The sequence below is a fragment of the Solanum verrucosum genome, unplaced genomic scaffold (genome assembly GCF_900185275.1).
Source record: "Solanum verrucosum unplaced genomic scaffold, falcon-dt-bn FXZP01000117.1, whole genome shotgun sequence".
Taxonomy (NCBI): domain Eukaryota; kingdom Viridiplantae; phylum Streptophyta; class Magnoliopsida; order Solanales; family Solanaceae; genus Solanum; species Solanum verrucosum.
In genome coordinates, this window is record NW_026020014.1 from 863,992 (window position 1) to 882,816 (window position 18,825).

Genomic DNA, 18,825 nt, shown 5'->3' on the forward strand with positions numbered 1-18,825 from the left:
TTAAAATATTTTCCTCAGCACCAAATACCTGTGTATAAGATTATTTAGCTTGTCGTTGGACAACGCAATATTTTGGCTGGGATGTACCTACTCTCTTTTCTTTATTTCATCATCTTAATTATTGCATTTCACAAGATAAAATATAATAAGTGCAATTTTTGTCGTGATATTTTATTTTCCATATTATTTTATCATCAAATAAATACAAAAGTAGAGGCTTGTATGATTACATAAGATTTTCGTCCACTTATCGAAAAATTCCCTAAGATCCTTTTCATTTCTCTTCGCAAACTCTTTCTGAATATTGGTAACATCACTTTTCATAAAGTCAATAATATACCTCTTATTAATCATCTAAAACGATAATTAATTTAAACTAGTTTTTTGTGTATGAAATCTACATAGGATCAAAGGGAATTATACGTATGCTTTAATAGAATTCAGTATCTTTTCTACTGTCAATTATTCCTATTCACAAATGTTTTTTTTTTAAAATTTTATCTTGAGTCGAGGATCTATCAAAAATAACAAATCTATCCCACAAAAATAAAAATAAAATATGTGTACATTCCATCCTCTCTACATGATATGTTATTATTGTTGTTTACAATTTCTTTTCATCTTCATACTTGTACATGCACATTAAAATTGAGAAATAACAATTGTCATATCTGTTAACGTAACAGGTGACTGATATGATTGAACTCACTACCAAAAGTTGCCCAATAGCTGCATGCTTTGTGCTTTTGACCAACGATGCCTATTTATCAGGTCCAATATAATGCAAAAGGGAAGATACTGTTATATTCAATCTTTACTAAATTTTTTGTATATATTTATCCAGAGGTACAATTATTGAACACACCAAGAAAAAAGCTCTTTATTATGAGTTTTATCTTAGACGACAAAAAGAACCACCACCTATCACCTTTTCATTTTGAGCGATGAGTTACATATAAGTTATATATGAATTTTTATATCACCCGATTACTTTTATCTATTATAACAAGTGATCTTTCTTATTTTCAAGATCATAAATTTAAACCATCAAATCGCCATGAATCTCACAATTGGATTATCCACTAAAAAGGATAAAACACTCTCCATTAGAAAGCTTTGAATTTTTTTTAGGCTCGATCAATATCTATGGACCTTAAATCTTACTCAACCCCAAAAACTAATTCAAGAGTTAGAATTGTCCAAATCATTATAAAAAAGACCACACATTCTCTGTTTCGGCATTATACGAGAGTAGAAAATAGAAAGTTGTATCCTTCACGTGACTTGCAAGAATATTGAACTCACAGCCCATCAATGAAGTCCAAATGATGCCCAAAGGGAGACAACAATAGTAGCTTATTTACATAGCCCATAAGGTATACGCCAATCTTTTTCAGACTTCACCTATGAATTCTACTCGGTATATAGTTTTGAGTCAAGTTCTATTGATTTTTTTTTTTTGATGAAGTGAGTCAAGTTCTATTGAATTCCATATTGACAATTTCCAATTGTGAAAACAATAACTTAAAAGCTTTCATATATATGTACCTGAAAATTTTCGCTAATTGTTTCAGTCTTGAACACAAAAAAATATACAAATGCAGATTGCGATGGAGAACTGTTTCAGGATAATCATGTCAAGATTCAGGAACAATCATCCAAGTAGGAGCTTAAAATCATGACGAAGAGGTGTAAGCACCGCGAGGTGTGAAGCGATCTCGTACTAAACGAAACGACTTTCACTTTCCATAACAAAAAATGAAAGTATCTATCTAATAACGAATCCAAATAGCACATCTTAAGCATAGTTATACACCCACAATATGATACATTCATCGACAGCAGAGCGGAGACAGGATACAAAGTAGATAATTTCCAGAAATTGTCACCTGTGACCTGACCCTGATTCTGTCAAAACAATTGATCAGTTCAGTTAAATATTTGATTTCCAGAAACAGTGCCAGTTGTTCTAGTTCTACAAATAACCAGCTTCGCACTTGTAACTGTCTTCTATTCACTTCTCATCTCAACTCTGGCAACATGGGTGATGGGTGCTATTTCACCAATATACAGTTGCCTCTCTGACGAAGAGATGAGATCTTGTAACTACTTTCACATTAAAAACAATTCATGTCGTCTACAGCAGGTCATTCTTTGAGACAGTTTAATTCCTCATCACCAGAGTTCTCAGTATAAATTCAATGTCAGGTTGCTTTAGCACCATGCTGGCTCAAGCAAAAGCACAACTGAGTGGTAAGATCCTTTAACCGTGTAATCATGAGCATGCGCAGCTTAATCTAATCCTTGTTTGCATGTCACCTTAATGGGCTAACCACCCAACCGGTGATTGGATTTTTTCTGCGAACTCTTGATGTTCTATGAGAACCACTTTGTAAACGTTCAAGGATGGTGTATGTGATTGAATCAGCTGCCAAACCTTGTTCCTTCAATTTCGCATATAAACTAACAGCTTCTGAAGTTCTCCCACTTCTCTCGAGACAGTCAAGTAGGATATTGTATGTCACTATATTAGGATAACAGCCAGCTGCAAGCATTTCATCAAATAGCCGACGTGCTGTCTCAACTTTTTCAGTCTTCCCAAAGCACTCAATGAGAGTGCTGTATGTTACAACATCAGGATTCAAGCCCTTCTCCTGCATCTCGATGAATTTCATGTGCGCTTCATCAATGTCTCCATTCTTTCCCAGACAATTTATTAAAGAGTTGTAGGAGACAATATCAGGTTTACAATTGCTATTCTCAAGTTCTTCAAAAATCTTGAGAGCTTCCCCAACCTCCCCCGCTCTACCAAAGCTAGAGATCAAAATGTTATAAGTAAATATATCTGGTGAGGGGCCATCCTGTTTCATCTTTTCATAGAGATCATGAAGATGAGGAATCTGCTTTAGCTTCCCAAGTGCAGAGAAGACGGTATTATACATGAAGCTATCTGCTTTTACTCCCTTTTCACTCATCTTATTCAGCAAATCAATAGCCTCAGTTACTTTCTTAGAGTTGCATAAGCTCTCTAACATGGATAAGTAGGCATCACGATCTCCTCTATCATGGAAGCTCCACATATTGCAAAACAGCCTATGAGCTTCGCTTGCATGGCCTATTTTACTCAACGTTCTAACAAGATATGCGTATATCGATTTATTCATGTATCTCTTAGATATTTCCACAACTTCATCAAGTCGTCCAAGTTGCCCTTCTGCGGCCAATACATTTAAAATAATACTGTAAGTAAATTCATTGGGCCGGCAACTATTCTCCACCATCTTAGAGAAGACAAAGATACTCTTATCAACCATGCGGCCTTTCGCAAGAGCTTCGATCATAGTATTATAAGCAATTAAATTTGGTGAAATACCCTTTGACAGCATTTCCTGAAAGAAAGAAATTGATTCACCGGGCTTCCCTAATTTCCCAGTCATTCTAATCAGAATGGTATACGTATATTCATCAGGTTCACAGTGCCACTTCTTCATGTCCTCGAAAACCTTGTGGACCTGATCAACCTGGCAAAGTGCTGCACATTAGAATCATTAGCCAAGTAGAACCATATTCATCATATATTTCAAGACTCACTCGTGAAGTGGACTCAAAACACCTCTATAGCATTTTCAAATGCATGTATACAGTTTATTAAGTATTTTATCTCAGAGACAATAATTACATTTATCAGAAATCAAAACTCAATAAAAAGAGATCTGATCATACTAGTATTGTTCCAATACCAAGTAATAATGATGGCACCTGTGACTAGAGACCGATTTATTTGAAGATAGATAAATCAAAAACTTTCTTTCGACTTTTTTCAATTGAAATCAAGACTTTTGCCAACCCTCCTACTTCCCAAAGAAGGACACGTTAAACCACTCTCCCCATTCCTTGGTGAAAGAAAATGTTACCTTGTGATAAAAAAAGAAAGCTTGTGCCTAGCCGAAAAAGACTTGGTTAGCTAAGTAGAGGCATTTCCCCAAGATGTTGGCCTTAAGATGCTTTATTCATATTTTGCACTAATGACTAATAAAATATCTTTAAAGCATCTTAAAAAAAGTTCCTAGTTTTCCAAAGTATGTCCTTGTCCAAGGTTAAGTGAAAAATACTCCTAATAGTTGCACTACATAGACTAGAACTCTTCCTATCTACCTTAGGGTAAGACACTAAAAGAGCCAACATGTGTGTGTACAAGAAGGTTTAGAATACTAGAAAAAGTTCACCAAGTTCCACCTTAGTTGGAGTATGAACTTTCATACCCAAACTTGTGACTCTAGTTTTTCAACTGCTAAGCCACCCCTCTGGAGGTAAAGGTAATGCACTTCATTTTGCATAACTATTCCTTGTCTATTTTGTATATAACTAAGACGGCTTGTTTCCATTGAATTGGTATACCTAGTGCCACAAACTCAGTAAGGATTCACATTTCAGATGGAGAAACATGAGATGAACCATTTATCCCAAACTTAGTGTTTATTGCATTCATTAATTTCAGAAATTGAAGTTACAGACACATCTTTTACACCATATGTTTCTTCCCAAAAAAGAATAGCTAATAATGCCAAAGACAATGTCATACTGCAACTTAAAAACCTTAGATTCCAAAAAACTGAATAATATGAGAGACAATCACAAGGAATCCAAAGAACAAACCTTTTGGTCCCTAGCAAGAGCATCAAGAAGCATGTTGTATGCAAATATATCCAATCTGTACCCACGTCTCCTCATTTCTTGGTAAACTTTCAAAGCCTTGTCCGGATTGCACAATCTGATATAGGCTTGTAAAAGACACTTATAGCTATAGCAATTCAACTTCAAATCCCATTTTTGAACCAACCCCAAACACCTCGTTAGCTCATTAACACCATTCCCTTGGCCGTCACCAAATGTTCCAATAAGAAGATTGACAGTGGATATGTTTCCCTGAATACCAGTCCGTTCCATTTCATCAACAATCTCGCGGACGCAATCGAGCCGGTTCGGAAGAGAAGATTTGGAGAGGATGAGAAGGATACGGTTGTAAGTGAAGCAGTCATGACGGAATTTAGGGATTTCAGAGGGGCAAAATCGGAAGAAGCGAAGAGCGAGGTTTGGAGACTTTAGGGATTTGAGAACTTCAGAAGCTTCAGAGGGAGTTAGGGTTATTGTCAATGTATCGAGATAGTCAGATAAGTCAAGGAAAGGATCAGAAGAAGGGGAAGGAGGTGACTTCAGAATCTGGGAGACCTTACAGATTAGGTCACGGCGGGGAAGAGCATAGCCTCTGGAGTCGGTGTGAAGAGTAGGGGCATCGACTTCGACGGCGAATGAACGGCCATCTTCAGCTTCCACCACCACTCTGCCACTGTACTTGGTGGCGAAGCATCGGAACTGCTGCCGGAGCCGGTGACAGGGATGCCTGAGCTGCATGAATTATTTTGTTATGTTCAATTGGGTACAGAGAGGAGGAAGAGTAGAGGAACCCACCACCAGTGTATGGGCTGTTCTACTTAACGGCCCATTGCCCATTGCCCATTGGGCCGAGTCTCTTAATGGTTAAGGAAGGAGTTAATATATGTATACAGAAGATACACATTCACTAATTTGGTATAAACACAAAGATATCAAACGCTTGTGCCAATTTATAGATGCTAACAAAATTAGGTAATGAAGTTTAGACAATTTGTCTATGTTAATATACAGTACTGAGTGCAAAATGATAGAGTTTTGGGCTAAAATCATCCTTAAAAATATAACTCAAACTCAAGATACATCCTTATGGTATAAATGTGAACAAAAAACATCCTTTATCTATCCTAAACTTAGCAATAATCATCCTTCTGTTAACTTTTGTTAAAAAAATTAACAGCTGATATAAAAAAAAACACGTGGCAAGCATCTGACCTTTTTTCTCTCTCTAAATATAATATTGTTTTCCTTATATGTGTTTAAGTGCATTGCGTATGTTTTTTTTTTTGCAGTTTTTCTTATGTTTTGCCCAAAAGAATTTACTGATTTTCCTATTGATTTTTTTCTATTTACTATTGGCTTGTCAATATAATTTTTTTTTTGTTTTTTACTACTAGTTAACCAGTTTCACTGTTGTATTGCTGTTTTTAGCTACTTTGGTCTTGTTTTACTGTTTTTTGTTGTTTTTCTACGGCTTTATCAATATTTTGCTTTTTTTTTCTGCTGCATTGCTGTTTTTAGCTGGTTTGATGTTGTTTTTACTGGTTTTTGATAATAGTTTACTAGTTTTTTTTGTATTGTTTTACCAGTTTCTTTTTCGTATTTTTCAGGTGCTTTGATGTTTTTTTTTTTTTGGAGTATTTTCTGCTAGTTTTGGTGCTGTTTTTCTGCTGATTTACCAGCATTTTTGCTGGCTTATTATCAGTTTGAAGTGTTAATATGCTCAAGGTGGAAAAATGAAGAAAAAATAAGCCAAAAAATAAATACTCTCAGGCAACTCATAGTACTTTATTATTGCACTTAACAAACTTAGATACGTTTAATACAAGAAATTCAAAGCGAGATTAATACAACATAAACGACTACTTCACTATGACTTCACTTTCTCATCTTCTCTCTTTCCAATTGCAAGAATTCTTGTTGCTCTTGTGTAACCATGACATTAACTTCTTCTTCTCCTGCTGCTTTTCTTTTGTGTAACGATCTTCAATTTGTGCTTTGAGACCAATCTTTTTTCATGGAAGTGGATCTCATAAATTGGATTGACGCTAGGCTCTTTTTCTTTCCGGTTGAAATAGTCATAATCTTGATTCCTACAATAATTAAAAAGGGAGAAGATATTCTTAGTTAGCCGTTATAAAACTCATAAAGAAAAGAATATTAAAGAATACAAACAGGTCACTCGATTTTTGCTATAAATATAAAGAAGCTGAAGGCTTATATCCCCATTCTGCTATCTCTCAAGTACCCTATCATGTTGACCATATATTTAAACCAACAATTTTCTCATTCTCATCTTTTACTACAACAATTTTCGTGACAAACTCAAATTTACATCATTTAATTGGATTTGGTGCATCACATTATGCAATGCATCAATGTTCGATTGTCAAAAATGGTTTGTTAAGCGTCACATTCTACAATGCATCAATTGAAAATAACTCATCGCAACTTTGAAGTAGCTAAATTTACTTTAGAAGGCCATGAGACCTGAAAATTCATATGCAATATGCCTTCAATTCCTTTCCGACATTTTATCAAATACTTGGCCATGGTTATTGCTACTTGTGCTTGACAAATATAATAGTTCTTTCGAGACGTTAAAAACAACAAAAATAAAATTAGCATCCTAACATTTTATAAAGTCCATCTCTTTCAATTGGAGCAGATTATTTTTCTGCTTGAAAGCATAAAAGAAAGTCCAGATATAAGGATGACGACGATAGAATATGGAGATTTTGGGGGAAGTCACCTGCTTGACATGTTATTATTTCAGCTGTTAGCTTTTTAACAGAAGGATGATTATTGCTAAGTTTAGGATAGTTAAAGGATATTTTTTGTTCACATTTATATCACAAGGATGCCTCTTAAGTTTGGGTTATACTTCAGGGATGATTTTAGCCCAAAACTCCAAAATGGTACAACTCTGTGCCAAAATTACAAGAAACAGCCTAGATAATATACAGTACTGATATCTGTGTAGATTGCATCACTATCTACACATAAAAAACTCACTACAACCAATAATATCTCAGCGTTTTCTGAACACAATGTTTATCATCTCTTTCAAATTTCTGCAGGCCACAATCTCAGTATCTCCAAGATCTAAAGCTGACAGTGATGTTTCAGCTGATTTGGGAATTATACATTTCTTGTATCCCAGCTTCACCACTGTATTTATCCTTTTGTCCATTCTTGGTACCTAATTTTTTTTGAAAGGGGAACAAATAGAAGTCGATCAGAACAGGAGGAAGAGGAAGAGGAAAAGATCGTGTCTTGTGCACGGTGGGCAAGTATGGTGCAGCATACAATCTCCAGCTAGAAACCATAATGCTTTTTCTTGAAAACCAAATGGCCTACTGTTGGATGCATGGAACATAATTAATGATTAATTCCTACCAACAGTTGTGCTGAAGGTTAGATAGTATGCATGAATAATAGTTTATTTTTTATAACAGAGGAAATGGAAGACCATTAAAGCATACTCATGAAATCAGAAAAATCATGTAATATGGGAGGGCTAAATTTATGAGTTTGAACAGAAACCAACAATTATAGTTTGAATCATATTTCTGCCTTTTTCTAAAAAAAAAATATATTGATATCAACTGGCTTATTCAAATTTGAGGATGCTATTTGATCTCAATGCATTGTATGAGGGGTCCACATAGCATCCTCTAATTTGAGAAAGCCATGTTATCAGGATGCAAAGTCCAGAAATTTTACAAAAAAATACTTTAAGAAGTGTACAGAAAGTTGGAAAAGGAGGGTTGGGTAAGTATACATACCGTACGAATTTCACCACCAAGGCCAATTTCCCCAATGAATGCAATGCCCACAGGAAGAGGGAATTCCAAAAAACTGAAAAGGACACGACACACATGCTTACAAACATCTACATACTTGACAAGAAATGTAAAAACAATTACAAGAAGTATGACAAATGCAGAAATCCACTAGTCTATTTCACTCTCAAGATTGATATCACCCTTGTGGCATAAAAGAAGGTTCCAATTCATGTTAAAGAAGGATAACCTAAATTTGACTGTTTATACTGAAAACCAGCACTATTATCAACTTCAGCAAAGCCATGCACAAATCTATTTGTTTTACTTTAATAGGGGCTAGGGCATTGGTCATGTCGTTCACATTGTTTTGCTTACAGCTAGGCAAATGTATCTTCCAATTCAAGACAAGCAAGTTCATGTCATCAAGAAAAACTGCATGATTTTTTCTTCTTTTCCATTTCTGTTCATTCACTTCCCTCTTTTGTCTTTTACATAGTAAGATATTAATGTACAGAAAACATCCACTAATATCAGGTATTACTTCGTAATTAATGTGACACCATTTAGCTCAGCATGGAGTTTAAGCTGTCTATTTGACTTCTATGTTATACAGGAAGTAAAACAAATTAATACTTTCAAAGTTAGTTACAGGAAAAACACCCCATCAAATTATATGTTTGATTAATTGAAAGAATTTGACCTTCTAAAAATTGTGAAGTTGTGTAAAATAATAATACAAATTGAGACAAAGAACTATGTAGGTGGTGGACCTGAGCAGACAGATGACTAGAATATATGAAAAGAATACCTGCTGCAAATTGCTGCTGCTACTGCAAGATCACCAGCAGTCTCTGACAGGCTAACACCACTGACAACATTGAGAAAAACTCCCTATAATCAAATTAAACAGGAACTATATCAAAGATCTAAATAATATATCAGATTGCAACAGAAAATAGAAAGTACACACTGAGAAACCAAATATATATATAACAGAAGACCAAATCAAAGAATACCAGATAAGACACCCTACGGAGAAATCTGTCTATGTAAAAGTGAATACATTACATTAAAAATTGCCAAATGCTTTAGTATATGTTAATGGTGCTCCTAATAGCCATGTCTTTTTAAGTTGGTAAGGTTTTTCGAAATCAGATAGATCAAAATACCAATTCATTTGCATGAATGATCTCTCTTCTATTATGAAAACCTGGCCATTATGTTGCCAAGAAAGATCCAGAGTCATTTGAAAGCCAGTTGATGGAAATTAACAAAAAACTTTAAAATCCAACTATCAAAGGGATCACAATGAAGGTAAAACAAGAACAAACTAAGATTTAGAGTGCTTAAGTCATTACCATAGAAGACTTTATGGGGTTACTGTAATCCACACAATCTAAAAGTCATATGCAGCACATAGAGAAGGAGCAATAAAAGGAAGAAAGTATTGGGGAAAGGTTCATTAGAATCATTACATTCTCTTGCAGCTTGAGACCAGCTTGCTTTATAAGAACCTGAATACAGCAGTAAAGAAAACGTTATTTGCAAACTTCAGCATATCTGATCCAAAATACTAGCCCATGGCATCTGAATTATTCAGTTTCAGGAAATGAAAAGGACATATTAACAATTTCCAAGAATATTAACTGGTTTCTGTACAGTAATAAAGAACCAGTTAATTTGCAATCTTCAGCATATCTGATTCCAAATTAGCCCATGGATTCTGAATCATTCAGTTTCAGGAAAAGGACAAGGGAATATCAACGATTTTCAAGAATTGGCATGTGGGCCACAAGTTTCAGCACATGTAATTTCCTTGCAAAATTTCTTTACGAGTTCATTTAAACTTCGGAAGGAGTAATCACTCACTGAAATTATCATCTCAGCTCTGCCAGCTTGAACACCATTTACTTGTCTTGAGACAGATGAACCAGCAACACACAATGCCTACATGGATATAGACTTTCTTCAAACGATAAAAGAATGTATGAGAAAATATTACATTAGAAGAGCAGAATCTTATAAGGCCTGATGGCCATTGACTTGAAAAAAAAAACATTAGAAGCGCAGATTCATGTGGCCATAACTAGAGAGATACTTGCTTAAATCACAAGCTCTTCCTTCCCCTCATTGGTACACCTGTGCAGTTATCATAGCTTTTGGAGAAAATGTAGAGAAGATGTTGCACAAGGAAATATCACTACACCATTTTTGTTTCCAGGACCTGATTCTAGCTCCATTGCTCACTTGACTTTGATGTTTGTCATAGAAATTCCACCCCCACCACCCCAATATCTTTGTCATACCGCTCCAATTCCCCTCATATCTTTGTTATACCCCTTTATAGTCCTACCCCATAAGGCATGGTAATTTAATCAGTCCTTCATTGTCCTTGGGTTCCATATTTGTCAATGATGAACCTTCTTCACAACCCTTGGTTCCACTTGAGCATAAACCTAAAGACTTGAGAATTGAGAAGAGACTAAGTCACGTGTTAATTGCTAGACTAGGTTGGCACTCTGCTCTCGGCAAATTTATACAAAAATGATAATTACAAGAACAATAACTAATAAATGTGATTATCGGGACTCTGGTGTAATATGCAGGATGTATAGAGGAAAGATAGCATGACAGACTTTATCAGCTAACTACTGGAGTAATCTCTGATAAGGGAGAACCCTCCTTTCTGTTTTTGCACAAGGAGACCTTCTATTCTGTAATTACCAGAACTAGCTTAGTGCTTGGCAGCTTACATCAAGAGATACCCAAAAACAAATTATTGCATAAAGACATACCTGAATTTCAATAAGAAAGGCTCGAGATCCATCCATAATTACAGTAACAGCTAATCCAGCCAGAAACTCAGAATCCGACTGCTGTTCACTTAGAAACATTTCACTTGGGTTTGAAACAGCCTGCAAGCCTGATTGTGACATTTCAAACACTCCAAGCTGCAGGCAGAACATGTCAGAGCATACAATAGACAAAAAAATACATTAAAAATAATAATTCAGGAAGTCACTAGGGATGGTCCAAATATTCAGTATGATATTTCACAGATAATCATAACTAGTCCTGAGATGAGATCCTACAAAGAGAATAGCATAATCCATACTAAAGGGGTTTGAGAAATCCTTTGACAATTTTACTCTATATTAAGTCAGGCCTCTTTTGTCCTTCAAATTAACTTTTGGAAAATCTTCAACCATGAGAAAGTGATAACCTTTCTCAATCAGGATATGCTGACCAGATAAGAAGGATAACCTTCTACTAAACTTGAAACTAACTGATTCATGCAATGCATAGATCTTCCTTTTAAGTTGCCCCTCGTTTCCCCATCAAACAATGAAAAAGAAGCTTTGTTTCAAGTCCCATGAACATCTAAAATCATATAGAGCATTTCAACAAAAGGAAAGAACAAGAAAAATGAGCAGAAGCATCTGAATACCTCATCTGTGGATCCAAATCGATTCTTCACTGAACGAAGTAAACGATGAGATGAACACTTCTCTCCCTGCAATTTTCAATGGGTGACCCGAGCATTGATGAGAAGCAGATATGGCATAATCAAAAGCAAGAATAAGAACCTCCTAAAAGAAGGAAAAATAATAGAGAAAATTCTTCTACGGAGGATGTGTAGTGCTCTGTCTTGCAAGAGCGGACTCCAGACACATTAAATTCTAAATGCAACCAAAAGAAAATATGCACAAACATAACTTATTATCTCAATTAAGTAAAAAAAGGGCATGCAAACGAGCCAATGAAGCCACAAATTATAAAGGATACACCCAAATGTTCATGGACTCAGAATAAATTAACCAAGCATTCTACACTTGATCACTAAAAAAAATAGGCACTTTACCATACAACATTACTAGCATGAGCACATGGTTTCATCTTCAGTGTCAAAACTCAAAAGCCATATCAAAATCTCTTTATTCTCTTTAAAAGATAAATCCAAGCTAGAAAAAAACATGTGTATACAGCAAATGACTTCAAAGTAAGAGAAGATACTGCTCAAATCTGAAATTCAGAAGGTACCAACTTCCATATAGAGAACAACATCAACTATGTGTTCCAAGACGCGAGGACCAGCTATTTCTCCAGATTTAGTCACATGTCCAATCTGAAATTTCCCAAGTTTAGTATCAGATCAACAGATAAATAACTGGCAAAGAGAATAGAGGAAGATTTCTCTAAACCTATCAATGGATTCTGGCTGCTGACAGCATATCATCAAGTCAGAAAACAAATTCTAGTTGTGCATAGGTTCATAACACATAGCAAAAATTTATCCATCGAAGAGAAAAAAGAATATATCCTCTGATAAGGTAATCGAAATGATACCTCTCAAATAAAGGTGAAACTCCTCTTATTATTTTTACCTCTGTCATAAAAAATACTATATAAAAATATTGAGATAATTTAATTTACTTTTGCGAAGGAGGAGAGGACGAGAGGGTAACTAAAGAAAGCCACCTAACGTGACAAAAAAGACAAACAACCTTAAATTAAGTTACAGCAATAAATATCATCAACCAGATGTCTTAAGTTAAAGCACAGTGCTCAATTGTCCATCCTCACCAGAAACACGGGGATATTGGTCTTCTTGGCAAACCGCAGCAATACTTCTGTGCATTCTTTTACCTGTCATGAATGAATCAGCGTTAAGTAAGATGACTGAACACCATAGTGAGAAGCAACTTAATGGTTGTCTATCTCATTAGTTTAAAAAACAGGTAAACAAAGCTTTATCAAGACATCCTTTAGAGGCAGATTCTTTCTGAAAACTCTGTTAGCACAGCTGCCTTGAGACAAAGGATTTACTTATAGGAAGCTTCTTCACATGATAGCTTTCAATAACAAATGAATCTAGATCTACCCTCCCATTCAAATGGATAAAAAGCTCGGATGAACTCTCAGCAAACCTCTCACTATTACAAAATATAGCACAAAACAGTGAACCTGTGATAATACAAAAGGTAGTACAAAACAGTGAACCTGCGATAGACCACCTGCACTTCCAGTTACTCCTCTCAGATATACTGTCTGGATGGAATCAATTACCAAAGCTCGCAGTGAGAGAGTTTGGGTCTTTTCCAAAATATCCTGAAGAAAGACGGAAACATGGAATAAAACATAAACTCATCAGATTTATTCACTCTAAGCATCTGTTAAACAATTATCTCATTCTGCAACCTTCAAGTAATCCAGGTTATTTGTTGAACAAATATGCAAAGGACCTAGTCTTTACAAGAGAAACGAAGCACATGAACTAATACAAAGCTATCTTTCATCATTGACATAGATAAACGGCCTATCTTTCATTAAATGATCATTTTTATAGATTGCATGTTTAAAGATTATAAAGATAAAAATATTGATATTCCCATCCTTCCTTCACTTATAGACTCCTTGAGTGAGATGCAATTTCGGCTAAACATTGGTCACATCTAAAAATATCATAAGTTGGTTCAAAAAATAAAATCGAAGTACAACTAGAAAGATATTTTGGTAAAAACATGCTAGGTAATATACCGCTAACTTTATGTTCTAGGGTCCGCAAAATCAGCTTGTCTCCAACTAAACAAAGACTACAAACATTTTACACCTCGTTAATTATGTGATGAAGTACTGAGGACGACTACTAAGTTCAAGCTTTTTGATTATTACAAGCCTATAAGGTGAAGTGCTTGCATGGTATAACAAGCCAATTTAAGATTACTAGTCAACTATCAATTCGAACAACTACTTAAAAAGGTCAAGCATACCAAAAATAAATTGACATTCATAATTATTGAATGATATAAAGGGGTTAACCTCAACATCTGTACTTGCATATAAAAATAGTTCATCTGTCCCAATTCTCATCCGATCAGCTCTGTTCCCAATTTGCTCAATACTCTGCCATGCAGATGACTCAAGACAGTAAGATACCAATATTTTTCATGAGCATAAAATTGCATACAAGGAAAAAGACTTATTTAAACAAGAAAGCTAGGATATAAATTTGGAAAATTTACAAGCCATCAACATTTTCCCAAATTTTGTTTCGTGTATTACAAGGCCAAAGGACTAGTATCTGCACTCAAAAAGAGTGTGCTCCCTCAAATTACCGAACTTGAAATCATGTAGTTTTTTTATATAATTGTTATTCCCATTCCCTTTTCCAGATAAATCAATCACTTCTCCTTCATGAACCCATGCCCTTGGTCTAAATTTCAGTTTAGCAGATGCAATATATCAAAAGCTTAAAGAAGAATAATGGCACTGCCCAATTAAGAATGATAAGCGCCCACCTCTTCCCCAGACACATAGAGAACTGGTGCTGGTCCCCCCATATCACACCCTTCTGCAACTATGGCTGCAATCTTGCAATAGAGAGTAAGATAGTTAAAGTGATTGGAGAATAATAGATAACTCCAAATAATATGACCTAAAACGAAAAACTTATGTCGCACACAGCATCATACCTGTAACAGTAATGTGCTCTTACCAACACCCGGATCACCTCCAATTAAAACTAAGCAACCTGCAACATAGAAAGGTGAAAAAATGAATTGGTCCTTGTTGAGAGGGTAGAGACCAGCTTACCTATTAAAGAAAAAGGTAAAGACCAAATAGCTCTCAATAAGTCAAAGTTAAAATGCTCCACGAAAGCAATGGGAACATTTAAATAGTGAGAAGCAAAGACTAAAGGCAACCTAGAGAGTGACTGTACATTTAGCAGCATTTATTTATCTGCAGGCATAGATTTAAAGTTGGTTGATGCTCCTAATCCATCTGTGGTACAGTTCAAGGTGTAGCCTATTATAGTGCTCACCATAACAAATACAGGTAAAAAAGAATTACAGAATGCAACAACTCTGGAAGCTTTCTTTTTTAATTTGCAGGTGGATAACTAAGTCTTTTATATAGAATATACTCGGGCTTCTAGCAAAATTGCAAAGTTAAAGTGAACGCTGTAGTAACCCAATTTCATTAATAACAGAGTAGCAAGCTGACTACATTACTTAAGTTATTGCTGGAATTCTTACAGAATAGTATAGATACTTGGGTCCATAAATTCATGCCTCATGGACCATTAATAACAGAGTAGCAAGACAAAATGAACTTCATGTAAAAGCAGGGTCTGAACATGGCAGTACCTGGCACAAGACCACCACCAAGTACTCTTCCCACTTCAGCTCCAAAAAGGCCAGACCTATAATAAGACCATTAATTCAGAGTGTTCATTGACATTTATCAATGATCTCCCTATATATTATATATGAACCTTAAATGGCCAAAAGAACTCATCCAATGATATGAACTTAGAAAGATGCAGTAGCATTCATTTTTACATTATTAAATTCAGTGTTCCACTAGAATCAAATTGATTTACGATAGTCCACCTGGTCCTACAGTCTTGTCAAAATTTCACCTAATCTAAACATTCACTCCTTCGAGAAGCTAGAAAACTTGGTAGATATTCCAAGTTTCCAACTAAAACATAGACAGCATTAGTGTATAAATAAACTAGAAAGCCAAAATCTTAGCATCATATGCATAATACATAGACAAACTCAAATTCAAGTTGGTACAAACTGTCACTTCACTTACAGAGGGATTCGCCAATTCGATTGATTAATTCCCTTATTCACATCAGTCAATTTCGTGGGCATAGCTCTAACAGACTGATGAGGCAGCCACGACCTTGTCACATTCTCCAAAACCTCAAACCCACTCGTGAAATGCTCTACCCCTTCAGAAAACCGCTTCATAGTATTCACCCCATTACACTGCTTACATATCCCCCACCACTGTCCATCATCATACCCACAATCAGAACACACCCACACTGTTTTACTCTTCCCTTTCCCCTTCTTCTTGTTCCCATTCCCTGTAACCTCATAAACCCTACCCTTTGAACCCAAAACATTGGAGTAATTTGCACTCGATTTAGACTCCCTTTGCGGAACATTCTCACCACTAGGGTTTTCTCGAGCAGCTGAAGGAGCGGCCCAGCCTTGTACGGCGTCTTCGGTGAGAGCTGTGGACTCTTCAGGGAAGTGTTTCCGGCGAGTGAAGTGGAATTGGCGAGAACTGCATATGACAGTAAAACGGAGAGACGAAAGGGGGTTTGTTGGAGGGAGATTGAGCAAGTGTTTTTGGAAACGGAGAGCTCTTAGCGCTTGCATGTTTGGTACTTGCATTTACAGAGAAAATGGAGGATTCCGGGAGTTTATAGGCGCAAATTTTGAACAGAGCACTCCCACTGACTGATAAACGGCGGGAACGGAAACTCGCTCTTATTAGCTTTTTGGTAACCTTTTTTTTTCATCTTCCGGTTTTCAATATTGTAGACCCCACTAAATTCAAATTATGTATCCATTTGTTGGAACAAAACAAATGATTTTTTTTTTCAGTCTCGAATTCAAAAACTTTTGTCGGACATGACTAATAAATATAATAAAAATAATAATATATTCAACATAATTTCAGAAATTGAATCCATAATTTAACGACTAATGAATGAAGAACTTATGATTCATATTTTATAGAATAGTAAATTTTTCGTTTGATAATAAATTGGTACTTATCTCTCATAATTTATTTGAAATACATATATAATACCAAACAAATATAGTTCAAGATGTTATACGTCTACTTAGGAGTTAGAACATACTGTGTTAAAGTTCAACCAACTACAAATTAAGTAAAACTTAAGCATATATGATTCTATTTATTTATTTTTGAAACTTAGTACAATTAAAATCTTCAATTGAAGATTAAAGGCGATGTAACTAAAATATTTGGCATGATGTTTTTTTTTAAAAGTAATTGCATGAATTTAAAACTCCGTTACCAACAAAAAAGGAAATTAATATAAAATCTAAATTATATTCCCTTAATGGATTATAACAAAAGTTCATATTTTTTTCATCAAACGATGCATTCATCGACATTAAATGTAACATCAAAAAATTATAATTGTATCTTTTTGTTAAAAAGAAAGGCTTCACTAAAAACTACTCAACTAAGCGTTCAAGCATTTAAAGTAAAAAAAATCATGAAAAACACAATTTGTAATTAGAAAAGATGTTTGAATTTTAAAAAAGAAGAACAAATGAAATTCAAGACAAAACATTTTTTTAATATTCAATTTAATCTATCATTCGCTAATAGTTAAAATGGTAAATAAAATCATCCATTTAAGAAGAATTAATCTAAATAGTCACCTATTTAAATATTTAAATTTAAAATATCAGTATATAATTTATATAGATTGACTAAAAACAAGTAAATAGTAAACCATTATACATGTTTAGATATGTCTCTCTAAAACAATTTTTCTATTTTCACAAAATAGAGTTTAGGCAGGATATATTGTTATAACCTATTTGCATAGTTATATTGATAAATTATTGGAGACAATACATCATTACCCCATTCAACTATAACACTTTTTTTAAAAAGACACTCGAACTTTACAAAGGTCCTAGTACCCCCTTAAACAATTTAAAAGTGGTAAAAGTATCTCATTTTTCCATCAACCCCAAATATAAGAAAGGAAGTGCATACACGCACCAATCAATACTTACCACGTGTCAATTAGGTTACTTTTAAAATTTTATTTTCATATATGTTATTTCTTATTCATTTTTAAAAAAAAATAATAAATAATTTATCTTTTCTTCTTCTTCAAAAATAATTCAACATCAATAGCCGTTCTTTTCGCCGGCGGCGACAATTCTCTCGCATAGCCGTCACTGCCATAACATCAATAACATATCTCAACAATGGCTAAGCAAATCTATAGGAGCAAAATTTCTTCTATTTTCTCCCATGGTTAATCTTCTTCTTTTTTAGTAATTTTGCTCGAAATCAAGATGTGTTGTAGCTGCAAAGACCGAAAGTCTCTCTCTAATTCAGATGGGGTATTTTCTACTTCGTTTGAACATGACCCCTGGCGATTCCCTCTTAGTTGTTCGTCGTCGCCGTCGATCTCTCTGGCACTTCTTTCCGATCTTCCTCCACCACGTCACTCCGCTTTCATCTCTTTCTCTTTCAACAATCTCATCAATTTTCTTCAAAGCTTTGGAGTGGAAATTTTCTATGGCCGCTAATTTATTTTTCAATGCAAGCATGACAGCTTGTTCATTGGAGTGCCGAGAGGTCCCAATTGCAAAAATACAATAAAACTTTTTTTATTATCAAAAATACAATAAACACAAATAGAGTAAAAAGAAAATCATATTTCTAACTAAATAAATGCTAAAATAAATAAAATAATATTTTTTTTGTTTATCTCACTCGCTAGTGGTGAGTGAAATACACGTTGTGTGCCACATAGGATCATTAGGGAGTAATTAATCCACCCTGA

The 18,825-nt window shown here is 34.9% G+C and overlaps 2 protein-coding genes across 2 annotated transcripts; both read right to left on the bottom strand.

Annotated features, from left to right (window-relative positions):
• Positions 1–2,102: 2,102 nt before the first annotated feature.
• Positions 2,103–5,427, bottom strand: LOC125820734 (pentatricopeptide repeat-containing protein At1g51965, mitochondrial). Its single transcript, XM_049500159.1, has 2 exons — positions 4,657–5,427; positions 2,103–3,521 (listed from the first exon to the last, which is right to left on the bottom strand). Exons 1-2 carry the CDS (start codon positions 5,410–5,412, stop codon positions 2,316–2,318), a joined length of 1,962 nt encoding a protein of 653 aa, XP_049356116.1. The 5' UTR covers positions 5,413–5,427; the 3' UTR covers positions 2,103–2,315.
• A 2,155-nt stretch (positions 5,428–7,582) lies between these two features.
• On the bottom strand, positions 7,583–16,758 carry LOC125820666 (uncharacterized). The gene is made up of 15 exons (XM_049500086.1): positions 16,062–16,758; positions 15,608–15,663; positions 14,933–14,991; positions 14,759–14,830; positions 14,280–14,363; positions 13,461–13,568; positions 13,044–13,106; positions 12,505–12,585; positions 11,908–11,973; positions 11,255–11,410; positions 10,329–10,406; positions 9,935–9,973; positions 9,268–9,350; positions 8,460–8,532; positions 7,583–7,873 (listed from the first exon to the last, which is right to left on the bottom strand). Exons 1-15 carry the CDS (start codon positions 16,652–16,654, stop codon positions 7,703–7,705), a joined length of 1,782 nt encoding a protein of 593 aa, XP_049356043.1. The 5' UTR covers positions 16,655–16,758; the 3' UTR covers positions 7,583–7,702.
• Positions 16,759–18,825: the final 2,067 nt, after the last annotated feature.

Bases quoted from the DNA above. Each gene is read 5' to 3' on its own strand.
- LOC125820666 (XM_049500086.1), bottom strand. From the start codon at position 16,654: ATGCAAGTACCAAACATGCAAGCGCTAAGAGCTCTCCGTTTCCAAAAA. The intron at 11,411-11,907 runs GTATTCAGATGC...TTCTGCCTGCAG, and splicing joins GATTTGGATCCACAGATGAG to CTTGGAGTGTTTGAAATGTC. The intron at 9,351-9,934 runs GTAATGATTCTA...ATTTGATTATAG, and splicing joins GTCTCAAGCTGCAAGAGAAT to GGAGTTTTTCTCAATGTTGT.
- LOC125820734 (XM_049500159.1), bottom strand. From the start codon at position 5,412: ATGCAGCTCAGGCATCCCTGTCACCGGCTCCGGCAGCAGTTCCGATGC. The intron at 3,522-4,656 runs GTTTGTTCTTTG...GCACTTTGCCAG, and splicing joins CTCTTGCTAGGGACCAAAAG to GTTGATCAGGTCCACAAGGT.